The sequence below is a fragment of the Fomitopsis serialis genome (assembly GCF_022376445.1).
Source record: "Fomitopsis serialis strain Sig1Antser10 chromosome Unknown B0H18scaffold_12, whole genome shotgun sequence".
NCBI classification, from domain to species: Eukaryota; Fungi; Basidiomycota; class Agaricomycetes; order Polyporales; family Fomitopsidaceae; genus Fomitopsis; species Fomitopsis serialis.
Genome location: NW_025954972.1, coordinates 198,212 through 225,175, shown reverse-complemented (window position 1 = coordinate 225,175; position 26,964 = coordinate 198,212). Strand labels below are relative to the sequence as shown.

At 56.7% G+C, this 26,964-nt stretch overlaps 7 protein-coding genes across 7 annotated transcripts; 2 read left to right on the top strand and 5 right to left on the bottom strand.

Annotated features, from left to right (window-relative positions):
* Nucleotides 1-393: 393 nt before the first annotated feature.
* B0H18DRAFT_952530 (uncharacterized protein) lies at nucleotides 394-3,117 on the bottom strand (the record flags this gene model as incomplete). Its single annotated transcript, XM_048042123.1, has 7 exons — nucleotides 394-790; nucleotides 841-1,552; nucleotides 1,735-1,976; nucleotides 2,113-2,157; nucleotides 2,254-2,345; nucleotides 2,819-3,053; nucleotides 3,086-3,117. The coding sequence occupies 7 exons, from the start codon at nucleotides 3,115-3,117 to the stop codon at nucleotides 394-396; spliced, it is 1,755 nt and encodes a 584-aa protein (XP_047896909.1).
* A 1,561-nt stretch (nucleotides 3,118-4,678) lies between these two features.
* Nucleotides 4,679-5,416, top strand: B0H18DRAFT_952529 (uncharacterized protein; the record flags this gene model as incomplete). The annotated part of the gene is made up of 2 exons (XM_048042122.1): nucleotides 4,679-4,795; nucleotides 4,955-5,416. 2 exons carry the CDS (start codon nucleotides 4,679-4,681, stop codon nucleotides 5,414-5,416), a joined length of 579 nt encoding a protein of 192 aa, XP_047896908.1.
* A 1,730-nt stretch (nucleotides 5,417-7,146) lies between these two features.
* On the bottom strand, nucleotides 7,147-7,362 carry B0H18DRAFT_871878 (uncharacterized protein; the record flags this gene model as incomplete). Its single annotated transcript, XM_048040191.1, has 1 exon — nucleotides 7,147-7,362. A coding segment is annotated over one exon (216 nt), but the record flags the coding sequence as incomplete, so codon positions are not given.
* A 2,458-nt stretch (nucleotides 7,363-9,820) lies between these two features.
* B0H18DRAFT_1116108 (uncharacterized protein) lies at nucleotides 9,821-10,500 on the bottom strand (the record flags this gene model as incomplete). The annotated part of the gene is made up of 4 exons (XM_048033367.1): nucleotides 9,821-9,936; nucleotides 9,986-10,063; nucleotides 10,118-10,352; nucleotides 10,402-10,500. 4 exons carry the CDS (start codon nucleotides 10,498-10,500, stop codon nucleotides 9,821-9,823), a joined length of 528 nt encoding a protein of 175 aa, XP_047896906.1.
* A 1,438-nt stretch (nucleotides 10,501-11,938) lies between these two features.
* B0H18DRAFT_838125 (uncharacterized protein) lies at nucleotides 11,939-12,559 on the top strand (the record flags this gene model as incomplete). Its single annotated transcript, XM_048039463.1, has 1 exon — nucleotides 11,939-12,559. A coding segment is annotated over one exon (621 nt), but the record flags the coding sequence as incomplete, so codon positions are not given.
* A 7,404-nt stretch (nucleotides 12,560-19,963) lies between these two features.
* B0H18DRAFT_1116105 (uncharacterized protein) lies at nucleotides 19,964-20,566 on the bottom strand (the record flags this gene model as incomplete). Its single annotated transcript, XM_048033366.1, has 4 exons — nucleotides 19,964-19,997; nucleotides 20,050-20,220; nucleotides 20,282-20,379; nucleotides 20,438-20,566. 4 exons carry the CDS (start codon nucleotides 20,564-20,566, stop codon nucleotides 19,964-19,966), a joined length of 432 nt encoding a protein of 143 aa, XP_047896904.1.
* Nucleotides 20,567-24,607: 4,041 nt separating this feature from the next.
* B0H18DRAFT_1116104 (uncharacterized protein) lies at nucleotides 24,608-26,562 on the bottom strand (the record flags this gene model as incomplete). Its single annotated transcript, XM_048033365.1, has 2 exons — nucleotides 24,608-25,097; nucleotides 25,682-26,562. 2 exons carry the CDS (start codon nucleotides 26,560-26,562, stop codon nucleotides 24,608-24,610), a joined length of 1,371 nt encoding a protein of 456 aa, XP_047896903.1.
* Between the last annotated feature and the right edge of the window lie 402 nt (nucleotides 26,563-26,964).

Below are 26,964 nucleotides of genomic sequence, written 5' to 3'. Positions count from 1 at the left end.
CGCCTCTCTCAGATCGCCATTCTGCTTATGATAGTACTCCAAATCATCAGCACTTCGAAGAGACGGACGGACTGCGTAAGTCAATGTGCATTCTTGTAATATAGACCACATGTAAGCATATGCGACTGATCCTAGTGCTACCTTTGACGATACATGCCAGAACGTACATCGCCGTACTTACGCTATGCACCGTCGTTGAGCGCCGCCAATAATTTGTCCATTGCATGCCTTCCCCCGCTCGCTCTCTGGCGCCCTTGCTGCAGCCTCTCGATGCCCTGGCCAATGCTTCGGATCAAACCTCCACCGGCACGCGCTCACCGACAATTTGAGGTGCGGCCGAGCGGTCCCTCAGCTCCTCCACATCCGCTGCCACCTTCTTGAGCACGTCGCGCGTCATAACCACGTATATTGGTCGACTTCCGCAAGGAGGGTAAGTCGTCCCTCAGCCTTGCGCAGCGCGTCGCGATTTCCTCCGAGAACCGACCATAGTTCGGAAAGCAGCTTTGCGCGCGCGTCACTCAGGGAGAGTCCCTCCCTCACGCAGATTTCGTGAATTGTGAAAAGGTGTTCTTGGAGCCTCTCGAGGTTTGCGGCGCTGATAGATGCCTCCAGGAGCGCGCGCTCAGTCTCCGCTGCCAGTGTTTCCATTACATCTCTGTATGACTGGACAATGACGACCTTCGGAGTGCCGGAGTAAAACGAGAAAGTGGTAGCGATCCACGACAACGGACTGTCATCGACCGTCGCGGCAGACATTGTGCTCATAGCGTAATCGTTCACGACCGTGATGCTAAATTCTGTGGTGAGCCAGGTGTTCTCCAACGTACGAGTCAGACTCACCGTTCTACTGCGCCGTTGATCGTTGCATTCAGACTATGTAATCCTTCTCCTGTCCTCTTTGCATCCTCCACAAGCTGCACCAGAGCTCCTGCGAGCATGTTACGACTGCGCAGGTCACTGACACGCACGAGCGTGACCAGGTCGCGCGTCGCAATCTCCGACTGCAGGAGCTTCGTACCTATGTCGCCCGCGTCCGCGTTCGTATCTAGGAGGCCCCCAAAGTTACCATGCAGCCCGATCGATTTGTCCAGATCCGCCGAGTGTGGCGCCTTGTTCACGGTGGGTGAGAATGTTGTGCGATGAATGCAGAACGGGGTGGTTGAGATGACCGGAACCAAACAGACGGGGGATAGCATGTCACCGATCTTCCCGACAACGTAATTGCAAAGGACCGCCAGGCCCATGCCAAAAATGAGGACACCCAGCGGCTTCTTGAACAGCCAAAGGGCAATTTGCAGAGCGTCCCCGATGTAATAAGCAGCAGACAAAGCACCGGAGCTAAACATCTGCTGTGCCATCGCACGAACCGGGGCGACGACCTCTTCGTGTGATTTGACTTCGGGTTCTGGTGCCAATGGGCACCGAGACGAGATGAACAAGGGCTGTTCAGAGTACAGCTCGTCAGCGATGTCTGCCTCCTGAGCCATGAGAACAGAACGGGGACGAGAGATGCAGAGAAGGTCCGATTTCTTGAATTGTCGCCGGTGGCTTACTATATGGTGTCGGTCCGTCGGAATCAGAGGAAGGACAGACTGGTACGACCTATCAGGCCGACCACGTAGCGTGATGCGTCGGTAATGTGACGTGTCAGAAAGAATCCTTGTGTTAACTGTGAAGTACGTTAAGTGGCTATCATCACATTCGATACTTTGTTGACGTCGGCACGTAGCATACCGCACTGCGGCTGCCCACCATTGAATATTGAGGGCCCATATGGCCCGCTCGTCAGACTCGTGAAAATTGACTGTAGCCACCAAACTTGGGCGGCAGCACGCATGAGACGTCGACGGAGGCGCGTTAAGCGCAGCAAGGACGACGTCAAGATTCGAGAACGCAGCACCGACATGGCGAGGATGATGTCCGCGTGTGTTACTTCACCAGCAGCGCTCACGCAGGAGCGCATGCCTAGCAACGAGCTTGGCGCAGCGGAGAGAGATTTGGAAAAAAGAAATTAAATGGGAGGTTCAGTACTAATATGTCCGCCGTCTGTAGCAAGCCCGAAACGATCTGCCGAGCCGTGAGCCCTGTAATGCGCAAGGAAAGTGTACTCACGTGGCGAGGAACATCCCCGGAGCAAGTCGGGTCCGTACGGTTGCACTGGCCACGCAGTCGCAGTCGCGTTGTGTGACTGATTATAGGCGATGCGAACTTCTGTCAATGGTACGCGCCGAAACATGGGTACGATCAACTAACCTGGACGGACCACACACCAGCAATATTCCCGCCTTTTTCCCCGAGCCGTGACAGCATTGAAAGAGAACCGGGGGCACGGCAGACACAGCTGCCTACGCGTGATCCATTTGGACGTGGGTTGGACACGAGACGGCGCCAGGACAGCGAGCACGAAGAGGCAAGAGGCGCGAGACGGAAGAGCTTGCATGCGTAGATTGAGGGCCAGACTGCAGGCGAGCGACCTTGGCTATATCACGCAGAGGGCGAACGGTCTTCGTAGAGCAGGACAGGTACAGCCGTGAGCACGCCTCAATAGCGTGGAGTCGGAATGTATGTCGCAAAAGGACATCGCGAGGCTGAGATGGACCAGACAAGCCTCAGGCTCGCGGTTACTAACGAGGCGTGTCGCTCGTCCTGGCAGAAAACGAAGTACTGGTGCTAGACGGTGATGTCTTCCTTGGATAAGCGCAGCGTCGCGCTTCCGAGGCGCGGTAGGTCCGGCTTGCGCATGATGCGGCGCAAGGTCAGGCTACCGATACCGACACCTTCAGCGAGGCACCTTGTGAATAGGATTGAGCACACGTACCGAGACGAGCTTTGTGGCGTTACTCCAGACGTTGTCCCCATTAGTGCACCGAAAGCCGCGGATGTCCACGAGAATGTAACCTATGTCCTGTGCTGTTTCAGTGTTCCTGCGGAGCTGCTCAACCAGGAGCGCGCACTTAGCTGGGTTCAGCTTCAGCGTCTTGCTGCGGCGTATCCAGTTGAGGTCGTCCGGCGTCGCGCGGGACTCCTCTCGCACCCTCTCCTCTGGGTACTCTCTGCCCGTCAGCCCAGCATTAACAGGCCGTACGTCTCGTGGATATCCAGGTGGGGGGAGGCCATTGATGAGGATGCAGAGACACTAGAGCTTCACGAGGACAGGTTGTAGAGGATGATCGTAGCGAAGGGGACAGATCTGCCTGACAGCTGTGCGTAGTACTAGTATTGCAGACTCGGGTACGAGTATGCGTGTACGAGGGGTGGTAGATGCGATGTTGTCGTCCGCATCGGGAGAACAGGAGAACAGTGCCCCCCCCGACAATGAAGAGCCCGAGTCGGTCGTGCTACGTCGCTTGTGCGACGGCGGTAAGCATCCAAGGTTCTAAATAGGAGCCCGTCGATCGATGTGTGAGCGCCCGATTGGATCGGCCGGGCGTTACCCACGGCGCGCCTCCTCGGGGTCAGCGAACCGTTCGTCTCGGTCGATGGCCGTGTCGTTCAACGAGTGAAGGTGATTCAGAGTACCTGCGCTCGTAGACAGGGCGACGCCCACGTATGGTATCCTCGAAGATAGCAGGCCGGGCGGAATGGCTCCGGTTTCGTCGCGGCAATTGGGCGGAAAAGGCGGAGGACGTCCGACGGTGAATTCGAGGCTACCCGAAAGCTGGGGAGAGGGTGAAAGGAGCACCCAATCTGCGCAGTACATTGCCGAGATGACCGCTGGCTCGAGGGAGATGGTGTCACGCGACAGGAGCTCGCAGCAGGTTCATCAAGCGCATGGCGGGAGGAAGAGACGACACCGAGCCTGCGCAAATCGTCGGTGGGAGGGGTGAATAAAACGGGCGGGCAGTCGACATAGCGTGCGCGCGTCCTGTGTTAACAAAAGAACACGGCGGGGGCGACAATGTGAACAGAATCCACCAATGCACTCTGCATGCGACCATCAGGCCCGCAGTCTACGCAATCATCGAAAACGCTTGAGTCAAACGTCGTCGTCGCACTGCCGCCAATAGATCGAGTGGTTCTGAATGGCGACATGTGTGAGCCAAGCGTTGCTCGTACCCAGTTCAGTTTCGGCGACGATTATTCACCTCATCCAAGGTCTCGCATGGCCCATCTTGTGATCGCGTCGCTCGCTCGCCTGTCCTACGCACTGCTCTCGACGGAGCGGGATGGCCAGGGTGCGGACTCGCGTGGATATAGGTACAGCCACGGATATTTGGCGTGGATGGAGCGGGTATGCAAAAGGAAGAGCGTGAGCGCGTCTATGTGACGGCTGGAGGAGGCGAGGGCGCGTGAGCAGTGCGGCGCACTACTGGCACCATAAAAAGCTACACTCACTATCATAATATTGGCAGAAGAACACGGCGAGGGCGACAACGTGACAGCTAAGTCCACATCGTTGCCAGGCCCCGCACAAAAAGTGCGTAGTATAGGGGCGGAGGTCGTCGGACTCCTCCTCATCCACACTAGCGCCGTGTGTAGGATATGAGGTCGAACAACCTATATCAAACCCGCTGGTCTCCGCCGCTATGTGTTCGAAAGGCGCGGGGCCCAACCGGCCCTAACGATATGGACCTAGCTGGAACACATGATTTAACTTCCCGTGTAAGGATATCGTCCACATCAGATAATGCATTGCTATTTCATGGCGTCTCGCCATCATTGCCTTCTGAAGACAACAATGGGAAATGAGAACGAGCCGCTGACGAATGCCGCATATAACGACCACCAGTACTTGTCTGTGGTCGCCACAATACGCCACTCCTCAAATGTCGAGCTCTACGGCTGGTCGTCACAAGTATTTGTGCAACGAACCGCAATGCCACAAATCGGACTTGGACTGTGCCCTGAAGCGGTGTAAAGGATGTGAAATTGCCCGATATTGTGTACGTACGCCGCATCTTTCGTCTTGCAAAGCGTGCTTACCTTCATCTCTTCTTCTTTGACCCACCAATAGTCGAAGACCTGCCAAAGGAAGGACTGGGGCCATCACAAGCTGGAATGCACCAGACTTCGCCATATCCAGCAGACTCCAGCAGACGCGAATTTGCTGCATGATGTAAATGCTTGGTTTGGTAACAACCCTTCCGTCACGGACCTCGTAGCTTCAGTGATAAGGTCCACTGGTCTCCCTGATGCCCGCAAGAAGTTTGCGTTCCACATGGTTGTCGAGCACAACCCGATGCAAACACGGAAGTGCGACCGCATACGAGTGGCATCTCACGCCCTCGTGTCCTGGGACGATCTTCCTGCTGTCGGCTTCGGAAAGAAATTCGCCTCGGAGATGCAAGCGCAGAGAGATCGGATGGAGAGGATGGCCGGCTCTGTTCAGCCTTACGTCGTGCTGCTAGCGGTCCAGGTCATCAACCCACGCATGTTGTTCGGAATACCTTACCATATCGATCGTCCTATGGTCTGATGCTTGGGATGTGGGGCTCAAAGATGTAAGTGTGCCTCATCCGTCGAAAGTCAGTCAACTGACATGAATCAAAAGTAGCCTGGCGATGTACACTGTTTGAGGGGTGTGCATGTATGTGCAATGCGCGGTGTGTATTATAGGTTGCATAGTGTATGTACTATGTACCACAGTGAGAATGTATCACAACGAAAACGTACCGCAGTCCGAGTCTCCCCACAGACCGTCCCAATGGCCTCTGACTGGGACTCCACCGTGTACCCTTCCCAAGCTTGATATTCTCGCTATTCCTGGCGATACCAGCTCTCCACAACCTTTCGCAGTCATGTTGCCGGTGCCCACTATCAGTTCTACGTACACGGGCCTTCCGCGGTGCCTTCCGCTGCCAATGGGACGGAGCCGGATAAAGGTCCTCGATGCCCGAACCCGCGCATTTCGTTGATAGGTTCGCAGACTTACCTGCAGCCCCCTTCGGAAGCGACGCCATCGCCCATATTCAATATTGGCGTGGACTTCGAGCGCGCCCGAGTCTGACTCGGACGCGAGCAGCGGCCCCGACGACGATTGCAACTACAACGACTTGACAGGAAGCTGGGCCCGACCGCTACGCCTCGCACCACCACGACACCGGGCCCGACCATGACTAAGTTACGTACCGTAGCTTGTCTGTCTCCGACGAGCGTTACCCAGAGCCGAGCCGAGCCGCGTTGAGAGCGGCGGCGATATCTCAACGGGCGCTGATGCAAGTTTCGGTGCGACGGTCGATGGCCTCTTCGAATAGGTCCTCGACCTCGTCGACAGCACAGGATGAGTGCGGGTGAACGGCCTCTACTGGGCTAGAGCAGGGGTGCTAATATGCTGGTGTGGATGCCGAGGAGAAGACAGATGCCACAACATCGACAGGCTCGAGTGCCGATGGTGAGAGTGTCATTTGTGATCCTACGGGACCTCGCTCAGGTCTCACGAAGACTTCGTTCAATCTCAGGGACGTTCGCTGATGAACATGGTAAGCAACACGTATGATATTACCAAATGGCGGGTATTCACCAGTCAATGCAGGGCGCGGCGACAAACGGCCATTGTCCTTAGTCGGAAGGCAATGTTACTCGTAAGACTCTTGAGCGCGTTGGCGAAGGACGACGTGCGTCGTACAGTGCTGGTGACCCCGTTCGAAGGCGCTGGGCCGCCCATCATATCACTCCGTGCGATACTCAGCCTGTTGAGGATAGGTGAGAGAAGTGGCTGGCCAGACTGTATGAACGGCGCTCGAGCCCGGGGACCACCGTTTGACTCAACGATGATATATGATAGAGGGTCCTTGAGTGTGGTGCTGTCCAGACGGCTGAACGGGGACTTGAGCAAGAGCGCGATGATGTAGTCCACAGTGCTGCACCTCCTCATAGGGTCGGCCGAGAGCTCGAGCAGCACGCATTAGATAGTGTGAAGAATGAGGATGAGAGCACTCAACGCGCGTCTTCGTAGCCAAAGCCGTACACTCACATCACTCTGTAGGAGCTTGCGAAGCTGCATCCTCCTCGTGCAGAGGTGGGGATTCCATGCGGGAGGAGCAGAGCGCGGCAAGGTCGTGACCGCGAAGAGGGCGGTAGGGCATGCCGGATTTGGGAGTATATATACCAAAGCTCTTGAAGTAAAAGTCGGGGGCACGAGTAAAAGTCGCCGTTCACAGTAGAAGTCAGGGGCGCTAGTAGAAGTGCCCGCTGCCTCAATTGAAGTCACCCGCTGTGATGCGCCCTAGTACGCACCAGGTCGGTCTGGCGTCGGGCCCTTGGAGCGACAGAGCTATCCGCCGCGGCGTACGCAAGGAGGTCGCAGACGCGCTTGGAGTAGCTCCAATCGTTGCCGTACCACGCCATCAGCTTGACGAACGTGAGCGTGAACTGGATGCCCACGTCCGTGTCGAAGATAGATGGGTGGTTATTGCCGATGAGATTGGTGGACCTCCTTGCCCGTGTGCGCGATGATGCCGCCGCCCGGCGCCCGCGGTCGAGCGACTTGCGGCGGCTTGGATCACCTCACGTGACGAGGCGGGAATGTCGAGCGACTCGAGCGACCTCCTCCTCCAGGTCGACGACGGAGACATTCGTCGGGACACGGAAGGCGATACGCGCGCGCAACCGTTTAAAGTGAATGGCGCTTACAGGCGCGACGCCAAGCCACAGGTGCTGAGATTGAGTGACAGCAACGTGAGATCGAAATCGACATTCATAGGGAGTCGTTGCAACTTGACGGAGCAAACGCGCATAGAACATACATGACGGTTTTGAACCAATAGTACCATAATTCAAGTGCCCATGAGATGCGCATATACAATACAGTGAGGGTACGATGGCATGGCACTCTTCGTCATACAGACGCCGGCAATTAGACATGGACTCGCCCAGAAATCCAGACCTCACGATGACTCCTGCCCGTTGCGGCGTAGGGAATTGTATGCGGAAGCAAGGATGTCGATCAGAACCCATATCCATCCCGCCACCATGAATAGGCAGCGATTGAGAAGCGAGACGTGTACCGGCTTGCCTATATCTTGGAATACTACATCCAGTCGAGTTCCTGCTATGGCGTTGAAGGTGCGTTCGAGGGACTTCAAGTGCTCTATCGTTGCAGCTTGTCGGCGTTGCACGTCCGCCTTGCAGTCTCCGAGGCATCGTAAGACGGACCAGAAGTCTTCACGGTTTTCCAGGGCGGTCAAATAATGACTATGGACAGGGACAGTAGCCTTCCAACGAATCGTCATTTGTTGCTGCTCATCGTATTAATGTACATCGCAGATGCCATCACGTTAAGTGGCTTACCTCGTAGATAACGAAATGAACCAGTGGAGTAATGAGGGTTTTGAAGTACACCTGCCGCCCGGTTTCATGGTTCAGGAAATTCAGTAGGATGCCATCTAAACCGGTACCTGCGATGAGAGACGAAGTGAACGCACAATCGAATGAGATCCTCACACATTCCCGGGTCCGGTAGCTGAACAACCAGCATCGTCCCTTCTTGCTCGGGGCCAGTGAACATGCCAGGCCGGCTCGCAGCTAGGCAGTTCGTCAACTTCACGCAGAGCAAGACCTTGTACTGTCTATGCATATGCCACTCACGTCAGTGAATGTCTACGTTCAGCCAACGGAAGGGTGACTCACAACATGCGTCCATCGAACTGCCGTACAAAGAGTGGCTGCGACGAAGACGGCATCGCACAGATGAGCTCCAGTGTGTGGCTGCCCGTGAGCGTAACAAATGTTTGTGTGGCCGATACAAGAGCTGGGCTAAGTATTCCATCGACACAAAGGGGACCAAGAAAGGAAAGTACTAGTACATACCGCGAATGCATTGTGTTGTGATCGCACGTTGCTATCGATCTGCGTACATAGCGCCCGCTCCGCTTGAGCTGGCGACGTTGTTGAGTTAGCGACGTTGGAGCAGCACGAGCTGCCCACTCGCAAGAGCTCCGTCGAGTAGAGCAGGAGGCAAAGGTCGCAGTCGCTGAGGTGTAAAAGATCTTTATCGCTTGCTAGAGAGTTAGGGTACGATGTCGCAGGAAGAGCTGCGTACTTGGCCGTGAAGCAAGCTCTTGGACGACGTACTTCACCAGGGCTGCAGCGTCCAGATCCCATCTCGCACCCCTAAGATGACCATGCCATGAGAGGAATGCCCTTGCGTCTCAGTTCTTTGATTTACTTCGTCACCCCGTACCGTAGCACTGGGTTCTATAGCCTCATTTCGAGGATCGTCTCTGACCTTGCTAAGTGGAAGCGGTCAGCCAATACGCATCGCGCGGCCTTCGCACCTGCGTAAATTTTTTAAGACGGTGAGAGAGATAAACGAGATCAAATAAACCATCGCTCATTGTCATGGCGGCAGAGCACACAGCTACCAGGTGGTGCGCGCGAGCAAACGGACAAGCGGCCGAGTGGCTAAGGGGAAGGCGAGCGAGCAAAGATGGGGCGGGTAAGGCAGCCAGGCGAGCGAGCGAGTGGCAGGATGTGCGGGTAAGCAGACAGGTGGGCAGAATAGCGGAAGCCCGAATGCACACACCGATAGGCGGGTGTGTGAATGCGTTGGGCACGGGCGTACGGGCAGGCGAGCCCAACGGAGTCGTCTGCGACTTACAAGCCCTTGCATGTCCTTATGGCACCGGGAAGTACAACAATCCTGGGTGGAGCTCATCGCGGAGAACAGAGTTCGAGCGTGATAAGGAAGTTGTACAATGTATCACTAAATCGGATGAGACAGCGTCCGGAACATGAGTATGGTTGGCCGTACGTACTCAGTCTGTCCAGCTACTCGCCCACGACCGAAGGGGGGGATTCAGGATCCGAACCTTGGATATGCCATCGACATCCTGCCGAACGAAGAGGCGGATTGACCAATTATCTGAAATCTGAGGCCTAATCAGAGATCCCATACGAGCGGCATACAGTCATCGTGGGGTCTTACGCGGTATGGAACTCGCACTATGTAGACTTCCTTTGCGCCCGCGACGTCGGAAGGGTGCTTCTGCAAGTGCTCTTCGCCGCTTGTCAGCCATCGTAAATGCAAGACGAGCAATGCACGCACCCAAGCTAGCAGGACATATCATATTCCACAAGGCTGCGTCGCCACCCTCTTCCTCAGCACCTTCTTCTTCAGGAGTATCTATGCAAACTATGTCATTGCTGTTCACATCAAGATCGAAACGTGTGGCACTACCTTCATCGACACTAATCACATTGGCCTCAGCGGCCGCTGTGCCAGCTTGCCGCTCCAGACTTCGCTGTTCCAGGTCAAACAATGACACACCATGTTCGTTTTCCTGCGCGTTGTGGACCTCATCACCAGTATCACTGTCCCACTCTGGATCGTCGAAAGGCAACGGGGTAAATTCTTCGTATGGATCTGGCGTTATTAACAAGTAGGTAGGCGTCTGCTCCAACACCGTGCGACGCTATGCTGCTTATGAGACAAAGGCTTGGGCATTCGAAGACGCGACTCACGATGCAAGCGACAACCTGAAGGTAAAAGCCATCTCCAGGCAAGGCAGCAGGGTCTAGTGGTGCATACGTGAGGATTACCCTCTCGTTTGACAAGTCCATACCCTTCTGCTGATGGAGTGAAGCGGGACTGAGGCAAAGACGTCAAGTAGAGGGATCCGTACAGATGTGCATGGCCTCAGTTTGAGTCTCGGGCTTGCATTGTACATCGACTAACCAATGAGCACCACGCGCCGTACCGATGGATCTCTGCCAGTTTCGCAGTCATATCCACGAACCTCTATGAGTGACACCTATCTTGAACGGCTACGTACAGAGTTCCAGCTACACATTGCATCTCGCGTGGTGAATGGGCATCCAGCGTCGAGTCCGGACGGACTGTGGAGGAGAAGGACGTGCGCAAGACTTGCGCTGTGCAACCGACCTGAGCGCTAAGCATGTACTGCCATGGGAATACTGTTACTAATTAGGCAACCGCACCCACTGCCGCCGCGACCCCGGCTGAGGCCGCTGTCCACAATGGTGGACCGAACGCCCTAAGAGTGCTTGAATGGGACATGCCATGGCTCGCCACCATATTGTAACCGTATCCTGACGCTTCCGCTCGTTCTTGTCCTCTTCGATGATCCCATCTAGGGGCAACCATATAAATACGGACGTCTGTAAGTGTGTAAGCTCAGCGCTCAGCATCCAAGTCTGTACGGCTTCATACATGGAACAGACAACAGGCCCGGTCCGCAACCGCTTCCGGAAGCGAACACCCTCGTATGAGAAGGTGCACGGTAATCAGTCGGTGGGCGTCTCTTACCATTGTGGAGACGCGAGCGTGAACTGACTCAGTGCGTCATACAGGCAGGGATCTCGGGGACCGCTACGCTACGTGGCTACAGTGTCTTCGACGATTTTCGGGGTAATCCCTCCGAGCGGTTACACCAATATGCACCGCACTACGGACGTAGGCAGCTCATCATTAGAACATCACGACTTCATACTGAAGGACTCCTCTCCAGGTGCACAGGACTTCGACAACTTCGCTAATGCCTCAGCTGTGCCACTGAATGTCGATGACGCGCCATATGAAGGTCTGTCATTCACCCAGACGGCAAGGCAAGCCGACCGAGATCACCTAGCGCCCGGTTTACCGCCGTATGCGCACATCCAAGGTCACAGTGATCCTCCGTCTGGCCCCGCACCAGCCGTTTCTGGTATTGAACGGCGCGGCCCCCAAGACGTTGGGACTGTTGTAGCCGCTCCCTCGTCGAACATGCCGGACCGCGCACCCTTCCTTTCTGTTGATGCAATGCTCGTCACAGGTCCCCGTCTCTTCCTCAAGCTCTTCTTCAACATGATCGTCGCTGCTTGTCTCATCGCCAGGCAGTGCATCATTGTAATGCTCGGCGGCGCCGCTTCCATTCTTTTGGTCGGTCTCTTGGTGCAGGTCTTGTGTCGCTACGAGATACATATCCCGGAGCGCGCTCACCAATTCCTACCCTCCACGCTTTGTATGCCGGTGGGCTCCGTGAATTCGGTGACCTTGGAGCGCATCGCGATGGAGATAGACATGCGACTTCTCCGTGCATCGCAAGACGACCTCGGACTTCGAGATTTCGCCAGTTACGCTGCTGGTGCAAGATTTATCAAGGAGCTGACGTCCCGGACCTACGACACTCGAGGAATCGCAGAAAGACTGTTCGCTTACTCTTCCGCGTCCGGAGAGAAGAGGTTTTCGCCCTCCACGGTCCTGACGCGCAACCTGCAACCCGGCAGTTGCTGGTCCATGGGCGGCTCATCTGGGTATATCGGGATCAAGCTCTCGGACCCCGTCCGCGTCAGGAACGTAACAATTGACCACTTGCCTTCATCGCTCGACCGCGATTCTCGTACAGCGCCACGATCTGTCCTTGTATGGGCTATTCTACCTGCCTCTGCATCGGTAGTGACCGGCATCGCGACCCGGGTCAAGCATATGTTTCCGATCCGATCTGCGATACCCACCGGCTTCAAGGCCGTTCCTATCGCTGAGCTGGAATACAATATCTTGGAAACGCAGCATATTCAGACCTTCCCGGTCGACGACGCCGTGCACTCGCTCAAGATCGAGGAGGTAGTGTTCCAAGTTTTGACCAACTGGGGCTCGCCTGATTCGACGTGCTTGTATTGAGTACGTGTTCACGGCGAATCTGATGAAAAGGAGGAGGATGCATGACGAAAGGGATATGCGGTATCTAAACGAGGATCGAGCAATGGGACATTACCTTTGACGTATAATACAGGGTGTAGCATAAACCGTAGTACCGTACTGTGAATGAATCACATTTATCGTGAGATTTCATTGACGTATGAGCAGAGATACGAAACAGTGCAAATCAGAGAGACGACGGTCATTTGCAGCTATCACGTCACCACTGGCATGGACGCGAGTGAGTCTCTCGTCCATAGATATCAAGTTGAGCCGTACCTTGTCCAATGGTAGGATATGCACACACTGATCGCCAGACCCAGGCAAGGTTCTATTGATTGTTGCTGCATGACACACGATGTCGTGGACCGTCAAGGCGAGCAACTTGGGCATGAAGGCTGAGTAGAATAGACGCCCTCCAGCCACGGGAAAGTCCCTGTAAGGGTCGAATTCACGATGACGTGGGTCCAGGGGCCGATACTCCTCGACGATTACCCATGTTCTCCACTGTCTGGGTCCGGACGTTGTATCTGTGCCTACAGCTTCTTCCTGTGCGAATATCTCGCGGATGCGGCCGGCTCTCCACTCTGTATCGCTACCTGTTCTGAACACTACCACGCTGTCGTTCCGCGACGTCGTATGTGGCTTGTATCGAACACCTAGATATTCCACGGACTTCATAGAGACTGCACGACGGCTTGCTTGGCCCACGCGTGTCTGCACTGCATTAATGACATCGCGCGTGAGAGCGTGCGGCCGAGTCTTCTTGTCGGCGTCCTCGTCTTCCCCGCTGTCCAGAGCCGCATCTGTCTTCGAGTCGAGAGAGAGCATGTCGTTGAGGGTTCCTCGAGTGTCGGACTCGAAAGTCTTCATGTATGTTGGTATGATCTTATGCAGTGCTTGAGGAAGCGTCAGACGGGAAAATAGCGCCCGCAGGTTCTGTCGAGTACAGAAACGATTGAGGAGAGTGACGGAAAGATCCTCTACGAAGGGTGATGAGCAATGGCATTCACTTCAGTTCTCTCCCTCAATGTTGAGCATACCTATCCGGTTATTTGTCTTGATCCTCTGCATAATGAAATTGGCACGCTCGAAGACGAAACACCAGATAGCATGCGCAGGTCCCAGCGTCTTGAGGACTGTAGGAAGGTGGCCGAGGCACATATGTTGATAGGGACTGATGGTCGTCCCCGGAAACAGCTCTAGCAGCTTCGTTAGGTAGCGATGCATAGCCGTCTGCATCTCCCATAGACTTCTCTCAGTCACCGACCTCGCTGTCGCTAGTTTGACGGCAGTGACTAGGTCCATGAAGTTTCGGAACAGTGCATACTCTCTCCTGTTATTCGGAAGGGTCCCCCAAGACCACCCCAAGGTGACGACGAGGTTGATGGTACAGAACGTCCGCCACTCGTCTGCTGAGAGGGTCCCTGAACCCGGAGCACCTGCTTTTGAAGGCGCTCGTGAGACTTCAGACGGCAATGTTATATCCTGCATCTCTGCCCAGATGAGACGCAGAGTATTTTGACCTAAGACCCTGGTCCGCGATCTCCGGCTCGTAGCTAGTCGTCCGTCTTCGTCCGTTATACCTCTTTTATGTCGCTTTCCAATTGTGAGTGATACAGATGCGGTGTGACGAGGTTGTGAACTTACTTCTTGCTGCAGCCTCGAGAGTGCGTCACCTTTACTCATCTTCTCGGCCTCGCGTCGTGTACAACCCAGCTTGGACATACAGAGCGCAGTCACGGATGCGGCACGGAGACCCTTGAGTTTAGTCTTTGATCCATGTTCGAATATATCATCGGCGATGATGAGCTCAGTCTCGCTGACAGGGAAGTTTGCCGAAGGAGCTTCTTTCGATTGAGTAATATTAGACGTCTTCCTTTCTTCAAGCTATGGGCATACGTCAGCTTGTGATCATGCTAGTCGTAGAAGAGGATACAGACACATAAATTGAGCCTGTACAATAACTGTTCTCTCTTCATAGCGTGGTAGCCAGAAGGCTGACCTCCGAATTTCTTGGCGCACAACTCGGCGAGTAAAGGGACGCGTAACGGTCGCAAATGAGACTTTACACCATAGTCTAAGATGGCCATCCCATAATCAACTTCCCATTGCGTAGGCTGGCCAGTCTTCTGGGAGAGGGTCTCGTCGGTGTCGCTCGGCTCCGATACCACCCGTGCGTTTCTCTGCGGCAGCTATCATCAGCTTTGGCTTCCCTGCAGTTCATGAGCAGAGCATACGTAGTTTTCGAGCTTTGAGCGCAGCTCGCCGACTCGAAGCTTGCTATATTGCGCCGCACTACCGCCTAAAGCCTGGACACACGCTTTGAATAAAACGGGTTGATTGTGGGCCGGTAGAGGAGTTGTGTTCTTGATGCGTAGGGAAGCGAGAATCTCCTGCAGCTGAAAATCGTTGAGAGGGGTCCAGGATGACGAGGGCGCATTTTCGGCTTTGTCTTGTGGAGCACCTTCGCCATGGCCCGCCGGCCACCCTACTTCCGTCCTCTATTGCTGGTCAGCCGTAGTCATACATGAAAGGATTTTTGTACTAACGAGTTTGAGCAGGCGATTGCGCAGCTTTCCGATCCTGCCAGAATATGCAAGTTTGAGTTCCTTGCACACAATTCTAGCTACCTCCTTCGGCAAGCGTTGGACGTCGCGATCGGTACCCGTCTTGACCATGATATGAGCCTCACGCACTTGATCGTCTGTGGGCGCATTCTTCGCCGGATCATTGGAACGACCCTCTAATCCGTCCTTGAATCTAGAGTCCATACCCCACACGTTACTGCAATGACGGTGTAATAGACCAAGTAGGAGGGCGTGCATAGGATCAATGGCGGTGAACTTGACAGGATCCCAGTACGGTAGTCGCATGAGCTCCGACCAGCGAATACCGTACTCACGGAAGAGCTGAGCCCGTTCATCCGGATCGTCGCTTCGCCTCCAGCGCTCTGCGGCCGCCCTCTGCTCAGCGCCCACTCGAAGCGGCCAGCGCCACCATTCGAGGTTGTTGATGTCGTCTAGCTTTAGGAAACAGTGTGAGCAAAATAAACTAGCCCCATGTCCAGAGAATCCAGCCATCTGTCTGGCCGCGAGTAGATCCGAGACGAGGGGACACAGCATGCATCGAGCAATTCTGGCTGACTTGTAACGGGGTGTCCGGGTGTATCGGATCCCGTGATACCAGGCATCGAGGAAGTCGTCCACTAGGGGCGACAATAGTGGGTTGATGTGTTCCTGCGACGGATGGGTTGGCCCGGGGATGATTCCACAGAGAAAGAGATTCTCCTCTTTGTACCGCAAGGAGATTGGAAGGTTTAGACATGCGAGATATATAGCTCCGACAGACACCGAGGCGTTGCCGCCTTTCCCGCTCGGAAGGAAACCATCCATGCAGATACTGAAGACGTATCGTCCCTCCATTGTGCTGGATTGAACGAACATCTTCCCGTCGGGATCAGTGAGGCTACGAAGTGTCTCCGTATCGAAGAAGTCGCCAATCTCTGCGGCATCGCCTGTCTCCACCGCATCGACCAACGTTCGATCCATGACTTCCTCCATGCCGGGGCGACACAACAGGCGTCCTAGCCAATCCTTGAAATCGTGATACACGTACTGACGCGCAGGGAAGGTTCGCAGCTGTCCATTGATCAAGCGGGTCCTACGCAACTCAGCCCCGCAGACCTCTCCACTTGCTGTCCACTGCTTGGTGCATTGATCTGGATAGTCGCTTCCTCCCCCGAGTGCGTATATTGCAAAGCACTGGCGGCAGCAAACATACGGTTTTGTCTTCGGCGAGATCGCGAGGTCCTTAATCACCGTTCGTGCATCAAGCGGTATCTGAGAGATGATGCGAGCATACTCTGTGTTGCGTGGTGCGGTCTCTGCGCCTTCCATGAAGGTAGGTGCCAGTGTGAGGAGTAGGTGCAGACTACCCAGGACGAAACCGCAGCGCTTGATCGAGAGTCCGCAGAGAAGATGAAGGGTGCCGACGATCAGGTAACACAACAGCGCTAGCGAATTGAAGAATCGAGTGTTCGGAAAGACGTATGGCTCTACATAGATCCTGTTAGTAAGTCACTGCAACAGGGAGCAATATATCGAACCTGTATCAACCGATGTCCTTTCGCCAGGCAGCTCCGGTCTCTGGCTTCGCAGGTCCTCTACCGCCTCTGTTCGCTGTAATTCCCATTCTGCGACTTTCCACTTTTCCACCTCCGCCAATGCGACGCCGAAGTCCATCCGAAGTAAGTCGGCTCGAGTAGCAACAGATATGTTCTGGCTCTTCATTGATGTTTCGAGATCGACGTAGGTGTTCAAGAGCCACTGTTCGAACTCGAGGAGAGCCGCGTTCTCGGGGTCGTCGTAAGCGAGGCCGAAGGTACCTGCATTGATCTCCACAGCATCACCGCTAGCTCCTTTGACTTCCGCAGCAGCTGGTGACAGTGCATGAGGTGGGGTTTGGAAGACCAAATGACGGTGCTGCTCCTCCAGAGCCGACTTCCTTTCCAGAAGGTCGTCCCGCAATTCTTGTAGATGGACAATGGCAGGATGATCTGGTGGTGTCGATGATCGTTTGGAAGATGCTTCTCCTTTGGGTGTATTGGACTGGGTCTGAGCAGACGCGCCTTGAAGATGGGCCTCGGGCTCTGCGCTGATACCTGCAACAACACCGACAATACATAAGTAACTGTAGGCAGCTTCTAGTTGCACTCAGTACCTGGGCTGGCATCCGCCGATACTTCAAGGAGTTTACGATGTGCGTAGAATTCTTTCCGTCCATACACTTTTCCTGGCATGAGTTCGTGGGTGACAGGATGTTCGTCGATGTCCTGAATACATCGCATGCAGTCGCACCAACGCAACTCCGCAGCGGCCGCTCGGCTTGACATATCTATGACAGTGGCAGCTGCAAATTCTTATGTGCGAGGATCTGCTGCTAGCAAGTGCCTATCAGCTGTTGCCGATTGACACGCATGACTAGTGCACTCACGTACTGGTCAGTGCTGAATCGGCACCATACAGTAGTTCTAGGGAACCAGGCCAATGGAGATGTGCGCGACAGTACACGACAGCAAATGCGTAAGCATACAGGGCCAGAGCGCAGTGGCAGGTCGTCATAAGATAGATCTAGATATATAAGCTTGATCGCGCCACTTCCGGTGTGCGTTCAGCTGGGCAGCGTATGCGTATGATGCGCCTCGAGATAACGTGAAAGATCCCGATGACTGAAGTACTGAAGTACTGAAGCTTGAAGATTGAAGCCCCGTATTCGTCACCCTGTAGGACTCGATTGCTTCGCGCCATCTATTAACCAGACGTTTTCTACCCCCTCCTTCGCTTGTACGTAGCACCCTTGAGGAGGATTCCTTCGTACGCGAACATAGGCTCAATTTCCCGGCACATGCTAATACACCGGGAGCGAACTTGGCAGGTCCGAGATTAAAGCGTTCGTATTTCCGCACGAAGTTATTTGCCAGGCTTGTGATCGATGGTATACGACAAGCAGCACCTCAAGAAAGCGTGTTACGAAACAGTTCCCGACCTAAAGGCGCCTCTATGTCAGCACGACGACGAACATACATGGCGGGCGAAGTAGAAGCCGATAAAGTTAAGTATTGCACAGCCGTGCGACACGTCAGAAAAAAGTGATCATTCTCGCCCGACGTTCAAGCCTCGCTGCAAATCGACAGGAAACCTGTTCTGTCCGCTCTTGGAACGTGACTTGCGCGAAGGCGTCCCGTGAGGGCGAAGAGCATCTATCCGCTAGACGATCCACCAACAAAGGCGTACTCACACATCATACGCACTCCCAAACTTTTTATACACGCAGCTCCCGGACGAACTAGCACAGGAGTCCAACGCGAGTCTGCACCGAACGAATGCAGGTTTGAACGGCGAACGCGGGAGGACGGGACGAACGGTGGTTGAAACGTTGAAGAGGCGGCCGATCAAAAAGGCGCTGGACCAATCCCGATAACAGTACTGTGAACTGGTAACGGGGTAGAGCATTAGTTGGGCCGGCGGCCACGCCAGGTTTATGACCACGCGTTGCCCATGCTAAAGTCATGGACATTCCTTTGCGCAGACGTGCCAACACTTAGATACCCTCTGTGCCAGAGCGATCGCAAAACGCGACTACACGAAGCCAGCAAACAGCCGTATAGGAGTACTCACCCCGAAGTCTATCCATTTGCGCGAGCGAGGTAGCCATGAGCGACGCATCCGCACTTCTCAACGTCGGACGTCACGGCGGGCAGGGCTTACCAGTGGCCATAGAACCTTGCGTATCCAGTCCCGGTAGTATTAAGTAACACCTTTACATCACCTCACTACGAAGCCGCCAAGTCCTCCCGCATGCACTCAGCGGTACGCCCGCCGGGCTCAAGGCCAAGCGCGATGCGGGCGTAGCCCTTGTCAGGGTCCTCGCCCGTTAGCAGCTGCCCTCTGGCTTTGCCCACGTGAGCCGTGCGCAGGGGAAGGACCTATGGGTGTCCCGTGTCGTACTCCTCTTGCGCGGTCCTCGCGGTCCAGTGACAAACGCCCCCGACGAACGACGAGCAACGGGAGGAATCGTGCGCCTCGAGCCCGTCGAGCATTGAGGACGGTACTAGGTCCTCTCCAGCACGGATAATGCGGCTGCGGGACGCGATCGCAGGTATGCCTGGATGCGTCTTCAAGGAAATGAGCATGTATGCGGGCGGCCCAGCTAATCCGCCTGTGAGTGGAATTTGATGTGGTCGCGGGGTACGAAAGCACAAGTAGTCGTCGACGTATTGTAGCACGGTGTTCAGTGGTGGCGCGGCATCGGTCTGCTCGGGCCTCGAGTCTGTGTTCGGAAGCCAACGATAGATCTCGCCGTCTATACCCCGCACACAAGACCATTGCAAGGTGACTCTAGCTGTTCGAGAGCATCATCCGGTAGGCCTAGGGGATGGTCTCGTCTATGCCGAACGCTATGTCGAAGGCAATGCGTGGTGTTGAAGGACAGCGGGTGACAGTCGCCAGCGAGCGGGCAGGACGCAGGCAGAAGGCGACAGTTGTGCTAGGCTGTGGAAACTAAACGACACGCACAAACCACAGGTGTGACGGGCTGTCAGCAGCGAAGAGCTGGGGTACGACAATATGCATGGGAAAGACGGTCCCTGGGCGTAGCACTGGCATGCATATCTGGCAACACTTTGAAGGCGGGCGGGCCACGGCGGAGTGACGCCATGCGTGCCTGTTCCAAGGCCGAGGTGATGCTGGGCCAGCCACACTACGCTTCGCGGTGTCGGAAGGCATGAGTGAAGGCGAGGCACCCGTCGGTAGATACGCACCGAAAGCTGTCTGTGATCGCCACCGACGACCGTCTCTCCGAGATCTAGAGGCGCTGCAGAGCCTTCTAGATGTCCTTCTCCGTCGCGGCTTCCAGCGCACTACACCAGAAACGTGAGATAAGGTCTACAGCAGCAGCGCAGCCATCCTTACCTAGTAGGTTCGTCAAGCAGCCGGGGGACGGAAGGAGCGTCCCGGCGATCGCCACATGCTGCCTCTCTCCCGCTCAGCCCCACGCCACGCTCGCCCATCCTGCTGTAACCGTCTAGGAAGCTCGTGATCCGCTCGGGCATACGTGCGGCCTTCGTGACCGCACCGGGCTTGCTATAACTATGCCATCATCAGCATCGGCACCTGGAGTAGAGAGCAGCCAAGAAGACCGTACCTGACGTTGTAGGCGATGCTCGCGCTGAAAACGACACTATCCTGGGGGACGACCTTGACAGCCTTGCGCAAGCTCGGCTGAGCCACGTCTCGGGCATCCTAGCCGTCAATTGAGGTGCGTCCGTAACCGCTGTCGGCCGTGCGTTCTTAGAGGTACGTGTCTCGCGAGCGGGTCGCATGAATGCACGGGCGTACTCGCCTGAATGGGTAGTGGGTAGTGGACCGTCCTGGTGCTGATGTCTTTCGTCGTGTTTGCCGACGTACTGGTCCCAGATCGATTGGGCATCAAAGGACACTGGCGTCGGGGTGGTGGCAGGGATCACTCTACCCGAAGCGCATAGGTCAACAATGACTCGTATGTACGGAATACGCACTGACCACGCTCGATAGGCTTTGAAGCGTACGTCCACGACACGGACTTCATACGGAAATGGGTGCGTCCCTCCTTCAGGTCGTAGAGACGGTAGGGCAGAGGGCGCACAGTTGACCGGCGAGCGCGACGATCGAGCCCTTAGCGACATTTAACAGGGTGCTGCCGGGCTCGGTGACCTTGCTTGCCTTTAGCTACGTTTTTCTGTTGGCTGATGAGGTACCTAGACAGTGCGCGTTAGTCGTGGGGCCAACATCATACAAGGCTTTGAACATACACAGCCGACTATTGGCCGAACTCTGGGAGTCTGATGGCGCGCGGTGGGTTCGAGGACGAAGGATAAGGCCTAAGGATGTGGCTTCAGAGGGAGAGAGCGTCCAGTGAATGGAAGCAGGCGAGCTCTGGCTGTCGGTCCCCTGCCGCTTACTGGCACGACGGAAGTCTGAATCCGGGGTTTCGGCGAAGCTCAGTCGCCGACGACGAGGTACGCTACACGCGAGACCAGTAGAAGGATGACAAGGGAGCGAGGCTGGAAGACAAAACAGGGGAAGTCGAAGACCCGGGGTCGCCTTCCTCTGGTTCCGGCCGTCGTACGAGAAGCTGACGTTCTCTGCGTTCGATGTCAGCAAATTGTTCGTGCACAGGCGGGGTTAGCGGGAGCCCACCAGCTTCTGTCCACCAACGGATGGTCGATCTACGGGTAGACGGTGCCGAGCATGTTCAGGGAACCGTAGAGCTACGCACCTAATCAGTTAGTCACTTCACCAGGCGACGATGCGCACAGTCAACTCACTGTGAGTCGATGTTCAAGACGTTGAGTGCTGAGGCTTTGCAGCGCTGAGCGTTGTACTTGACGTCGAACGTTGAACGTTGAACGGCGGATCGACCGCCCACGACCGTCCTTCGACCGTCGCTTTCCGTCTGCTAGCGCCCATCCAAACACTCGCAAGCATGGGGACGCTCATCCACGAATCTGACGCCGACCCGAGGCCTATGAAGCTTTGAGTGCCGGTGCATGTACCCACTTTTGATATAATGGATCTATCCAATGTTCCAATCAGTCTATCACAAGTTCCTCTGCCCGCAAGCGAAGCAGCGGCGCACGGTAATTACGTTGAAGTGTTAGCGCGCGTGGTATGTATGTCTCTTCGAAGTAGGAGAAAACTCACATGTGTAGGCAGGGAAATATACATCGTCGGGCGAACTAGAGTGGGACATCGACTACTTGGAGACAGCTACTCCCAACAACACGGCGACGGGCACCCTGCAGGTGATGCGCACAATGAACAGTTCGTTGTTTCTAGAAGCTTCGCCTGATACACCTGTCCAGGCCGAACTGCCAGAGAGTGGTCAAGGTGACAACTCTGGCTTAGAGACGCACCAAGTGAGCCACCGTAGCTCGTTTCACGAAGTGATCTGCATGCCCACTCCCCTACACAGCCCAAACGGCCTCCCTGGGATACAGAGCACGCTCGTGCAAAGTCATATGCTGAACACATGCAGAGAAGAGTGGAAAGTATGTCCATGCTGCTGTATCCGTCTAAGACTGACAACTAAGAACCGACGAGGCTGCTTAGCCACAGGAGGATCACACTTTGCGGAGGCACAGGAGATACTCCTTGTTCGTTATATAGATCAGGTGATATGGGCTGTCCTACACGGTGGGCGCACACACTTAAAGCATACCACAGGATGAATGGCAGGTTCGATTCCTCACACGCAAGACGAATGAAGACGGGACTGTGACCACGACGATCGCACCGCTGCTCGTTCACGCGTCGAGCATTGCGCGATAAACACCAAAAGGTGGTGGAGTCCGCCAATGTTGTGGTGATCGTGATGCATTTACTTCACTTCAAAGTCATGTACATGTAACTTCCTTCCCCCTTCCTTCGCACAATCAGCACGAGGCCCACTCTGTAGCGCGCTGATCGCCATCTGAGTCAGGGAGTTGTCCGCCGTGGTCTGGGTCGACTGCGGCTGCAGGCACGCTACCACCTCGTCGCAGACCGTCGCGGCACTAATGTCTGAGGCATGTATCGTGTCGACGGGAACGTTGCTGCCGACCTTGCGTGCGTGGTTGCTCGCGTTCTTTGCGTGGCTCGTCTTCTTGCTCCAATGCCACCGCAAGTGTCCTCGTCGTCCTACAGACCTTCTACTTCGCTATCGATCGCGAGGTTGTGCTAGAGGGGAGGTACGTGTGGAACGGATGGCTCTTCGGGGTCGTCTGGACCTGATCCTCTGGCGTCGAGCTCGCCGCTGGCAGTGGCGTGAGTGGTCAAAGAGGTTATACGGATCCAGATGCAGTTGGTGTCTTTGAAGCTCGCCCGAGTCGATGGTGTCGGAGGAGCGTCGTAGATCGGTTCTTGATGTTAATGCGCCTTCAAGACGCGTGCGCGGTGCGCTCATCCATGCTTGCTTGGCAAACGACAACGTCCCAGCAGCGATGCAAGGTATATGCGCACCAAAGGACGCAGTCGCGGTCAAGCAGATAACACAAGTGCACCCGCCCCAAAGGCTAGTTCCACCCCCGCAGAGGCCCCGGTCCGACGGACGTACCCGCCCCGGTTCTGCACGTCCGCGTGGTCTTCACCGCCTCCACCACACGTGCGCTCTGCGGCGCGGGCGGCGCGTCTCGCGCGTACGCTCTCAGCGCAGGCTTCGAGCTGGCAAGGCGGGGGCGCGGCGCGGACGCGTGTTATGGGGGCCGTGCTGAAATTTCGGAGGCGGTTGGCAAGCAGGATAGGAGTTGTGCTCTTATCCAGGCCTCCGCTGACTGTGGTGGAGAGGCATTCAGTCACCATCGCGCGCGCAGACCCGTGAAACGCGACACCTACCCTTGGAGCATGCCTATGTGCGCGCCCCCTTGCGCGCGTCACCCGGAACGACTTGGCATGCTGGCGCCAACGAGTTGTCACCAGCCGAGTGCATGAGCGGAAGCACGGGCGACGTAGGTGTGGAGAGCGAGCAAGGAGGGGCGAGAGGGACGTCGGGAGCTGGCGGACGTGCAGAACGCGAGAGCGGAGTGGAAGACGGCGGGGGCTGATGGGCAGGAAGACTTACCGCGGTCGTTTTGACTCGCGTCTCCTGCCCATCGACCTCCCAACTAGAAGTCCTAGTCCCTGACGTTTCCCTACTCCATCCTTCGGACCTGTCCGCTCTTGAGACATACTGGGGATCCTCTTTGCGAGCTCCTGCGCGCGGTGACACGATCGGGACGGTTGCCTTACGGAAATGTGGTGCGCAGCTTGTCTGCGCCACCACCGGGGCTTCGTCCCCGTCCTTGGTGAGTGCTCGTAAATGCCCGACTTCGCATACTGGGTTGGCGGTGGTGGGGTTGCTACCGTGTATGCGGTGGTCTCACACAGCCCAGCTTGAGCCCTGCAGGCCGTCCGCGAGAGTCTTCGATGGCCGCCAGGTGGCGAAGGCGCGAGGATGGTGGGGAGTCCGTGGGTAGAGCCATTTCCCATCCCCTACACCCTATGTCTACATCCCCATCTATCGCGCTTGGCGGACCCCCACTCGACCGTTTCCGCTGGCTCGTTCACGTTCTTGCGACGAGAGGGACGTCCTTTGAGGGACTTGTTCCGAGCTTCGACGTCGCTGTCTCATTGCGGCTTGGTGCGACGGATTGGCCTGGCTCGACCTCTTGCGCCGACCGTCCGTAGCGTGGGAGTGGATTCGAGGCAGGTTGAGTTGTTGAGGCAGAAGGGCGGCGACGGAAGTGTGGGTACGTCTGACAAAGGCGGGGGCGCAATGTGAGAGTGTGGAGGACGGGACACGTCAAACGATGAGGGAGACAAGTGCCTCCGAAGAGGGGGAGCGGAAACGGGCGAACGAGTATGGCGTGGAGGCGCAGGCTCGTCGAGCGAGGACGGGAGTACGGTACGCAGGCGAGGAGGTCGGATGGATGGTGGGTACTGAAGCGCTGATGGACGGGAGCACTCACCGGAGTACTCATAGTTCCCTTCTCCCAGTCTCCTGGCCTAGCCTGCTCGTGCAGGGCTGCCCCTCAGTCGAACCTGCTCGTTGCCTTGTCCTAGCGATGGGCGGGGCCTCGTTCTTGAGTCCCATTGTGCGAGCCGGCACGGCTTGCTCGTCTTCGACGGGTGGCGAGCTTGCGGCTACAGCTAGGCTTGAAACTGAAGGGCTGCCGGGCGCGCGGTAGCAGCGCACGGCCCGGTGCTCTTCTAGCAAGTCGTTAGTGCCGGGAGTGCCATGAGTCGTCGAGAGACGGGGGCACGACGTAGAAGACGGAGGCGCAAGCGAGAGAGCGTGGAGAGGAGGCATGGACGGGTCGGATGGGAGCGTGGAGAAACTCCAGCCGCCCACAGGCTGCGATGCGAACGAACGAGGGCGGTGCGAGGGCGCACACCAGCCGGGAGGACCTTGAGACGGGGACGCGGAAGAGGGGTCGAGCAGCGGGTCCCGCTCGCGCGCGGAGGGCCTGGCGGGAGGTGGATGCAGTGTGCATGCGGCGTTGGTACGTCGAGCGAGGGCGGAGGTGCTAAGCGACGGCATGGGGGAGCATACAGGGGAGGGAGACTGACGGTTGTACTTACCGCGGTCGTCCCTGCTCGTGTCTCTTCTCTGTCGACTGTCAAGCCCAACACCCTCGTGCCTGACTCCTTCCCGCGCGATTCCTCACTCCTGCTCGGTCTTGCGATGGACGGGGTGTCCTCGCACTGCCCGGCTTTCATCCTGTGGGTCGCTTGCGCCATGGGCTTGGCCATCCTCCGAATGATCGAGACGCGAGAGGGATGGCGGATATGCGGGTGAAGGAGCAGGCAACAGACGGGCGGAGGCAGGCGGACGAGAGCACCACGGAGAGGCAAGTGCGTCGAGCGAGGACGGAGGGAAGGGAGGTGGAGGGCTAGGGACTCTGGTACTCACCAGAGTCTTCATGACTCGTGCCTCCTCTTCCAATCTCTTGGCCTAGTCTGCTTGCAGGGCTGTCCCCCCAGTTGAGCCTTCTCGCCGACTTGTCCTTGCGATAGGCGGGGCCTCGTCCTTGCTTGTCCTCGCACGCACGGGACGACTCGTTCGTCGGACTTGCAGATGGACTGCGCGTGAATCGTTTGCGCTATGGGTAGGACCTCCTGTCGGGGCCTACGTGCGCGCGCGAGCACCGCCCGTTCGGCAGCAGCCGTCTCACTAGCGGGATGCGCGCGGACTAGGGCTTGCAAGTCTTCGCGTGGCAGGCTCGTAGCGGCGGGGTGGATACCGGGCGCGCGGTGGCTACGCACTGCTCGGGATTCTTGAGGTTCGCCCGCGCGTGCTCTTCCATGGGCTGCTGAGAGGTCGGGGCGAGAGATAAGCGGCGAAATTGCGGGCAAAGGAGCGGGTGACAGACGAGTGGAGGCCGACGGACGAGAGTAGCGCAGGAGGTCGTCGAGCAGCGGCGAGTGTGCTGGACGAGGAAGGGGAGAGGGGGAGGTCGAGGGCGCGTAGCGTGGGTGTGGATGGAAGGATGGAGGAGGGCGGCAGGCAGGGGTACTCACCGCGGTCGGCCCTTGCTTCTCCTCTCTATCGGCCTCTCTGCTCCTCTCTTCGCGGTGGCTCGTCTTCGAGTTGGCCGAGGCATCCTCCGGGGACTTTGGTGCGCGCGTCGACGCGTCTTGTGGAGCGGTCTTGCAGGCGCGAGATGCGCTGTTCGTCTGCACAGCCTGCGGGGCGTCGTCCGTGCTTGCTCTTGCACGCGTGGGGGCGACTCGCTCGTCAGGCTTGCAGACGAGTTGCTCGTGAATCGTCCGCGCTGAGGCAAGACCTCCAGTCGGGGTCTTGACGCGCGAGTCGACGTGTCGAACTCGGTGGTGCGCAGGGGACGGGCGCACAGTTGCTTGACCTCGGGCCTCGAGCTGGTGACAGCGGGTGGACAACCGGGCGCGCAGTAGCAGTGCATGGCCCGGCATGTCTCTTGATGATCGCCCGCAAGAGTGGTGTCGTGAGTTGCGGGAAGGCCGGGGCGCGAGAGGAGACACGGAGCGAGGTGGTCGACGAGAGCAAGTCGCCCGGCGCTTGACGCGCTCGGGCACTCGCTCGGCGATGTAACACCCACGGACTTCCCCACTGGCTCGGACCGTGTGGTTGGTGACTGTAGGCCGCGGGAGGTGAACGGAGGTGGTTGAGAGCCTCGAGGCGCGATCGACGAGGCGTAGAGACCGGCGTCGTAGGCGCGCGAGCCGGCGGTCTCCTTGCCATCTCCTCCGAGTCCTCGCTCCGCGTTCCCTGCGTTCTGCGCGACCCTCTTGCCCAGCGGCGCCAGCGCTGGACCTGACCACATTCTGAAAAATCCTGGGGCGCATAGTTGACTT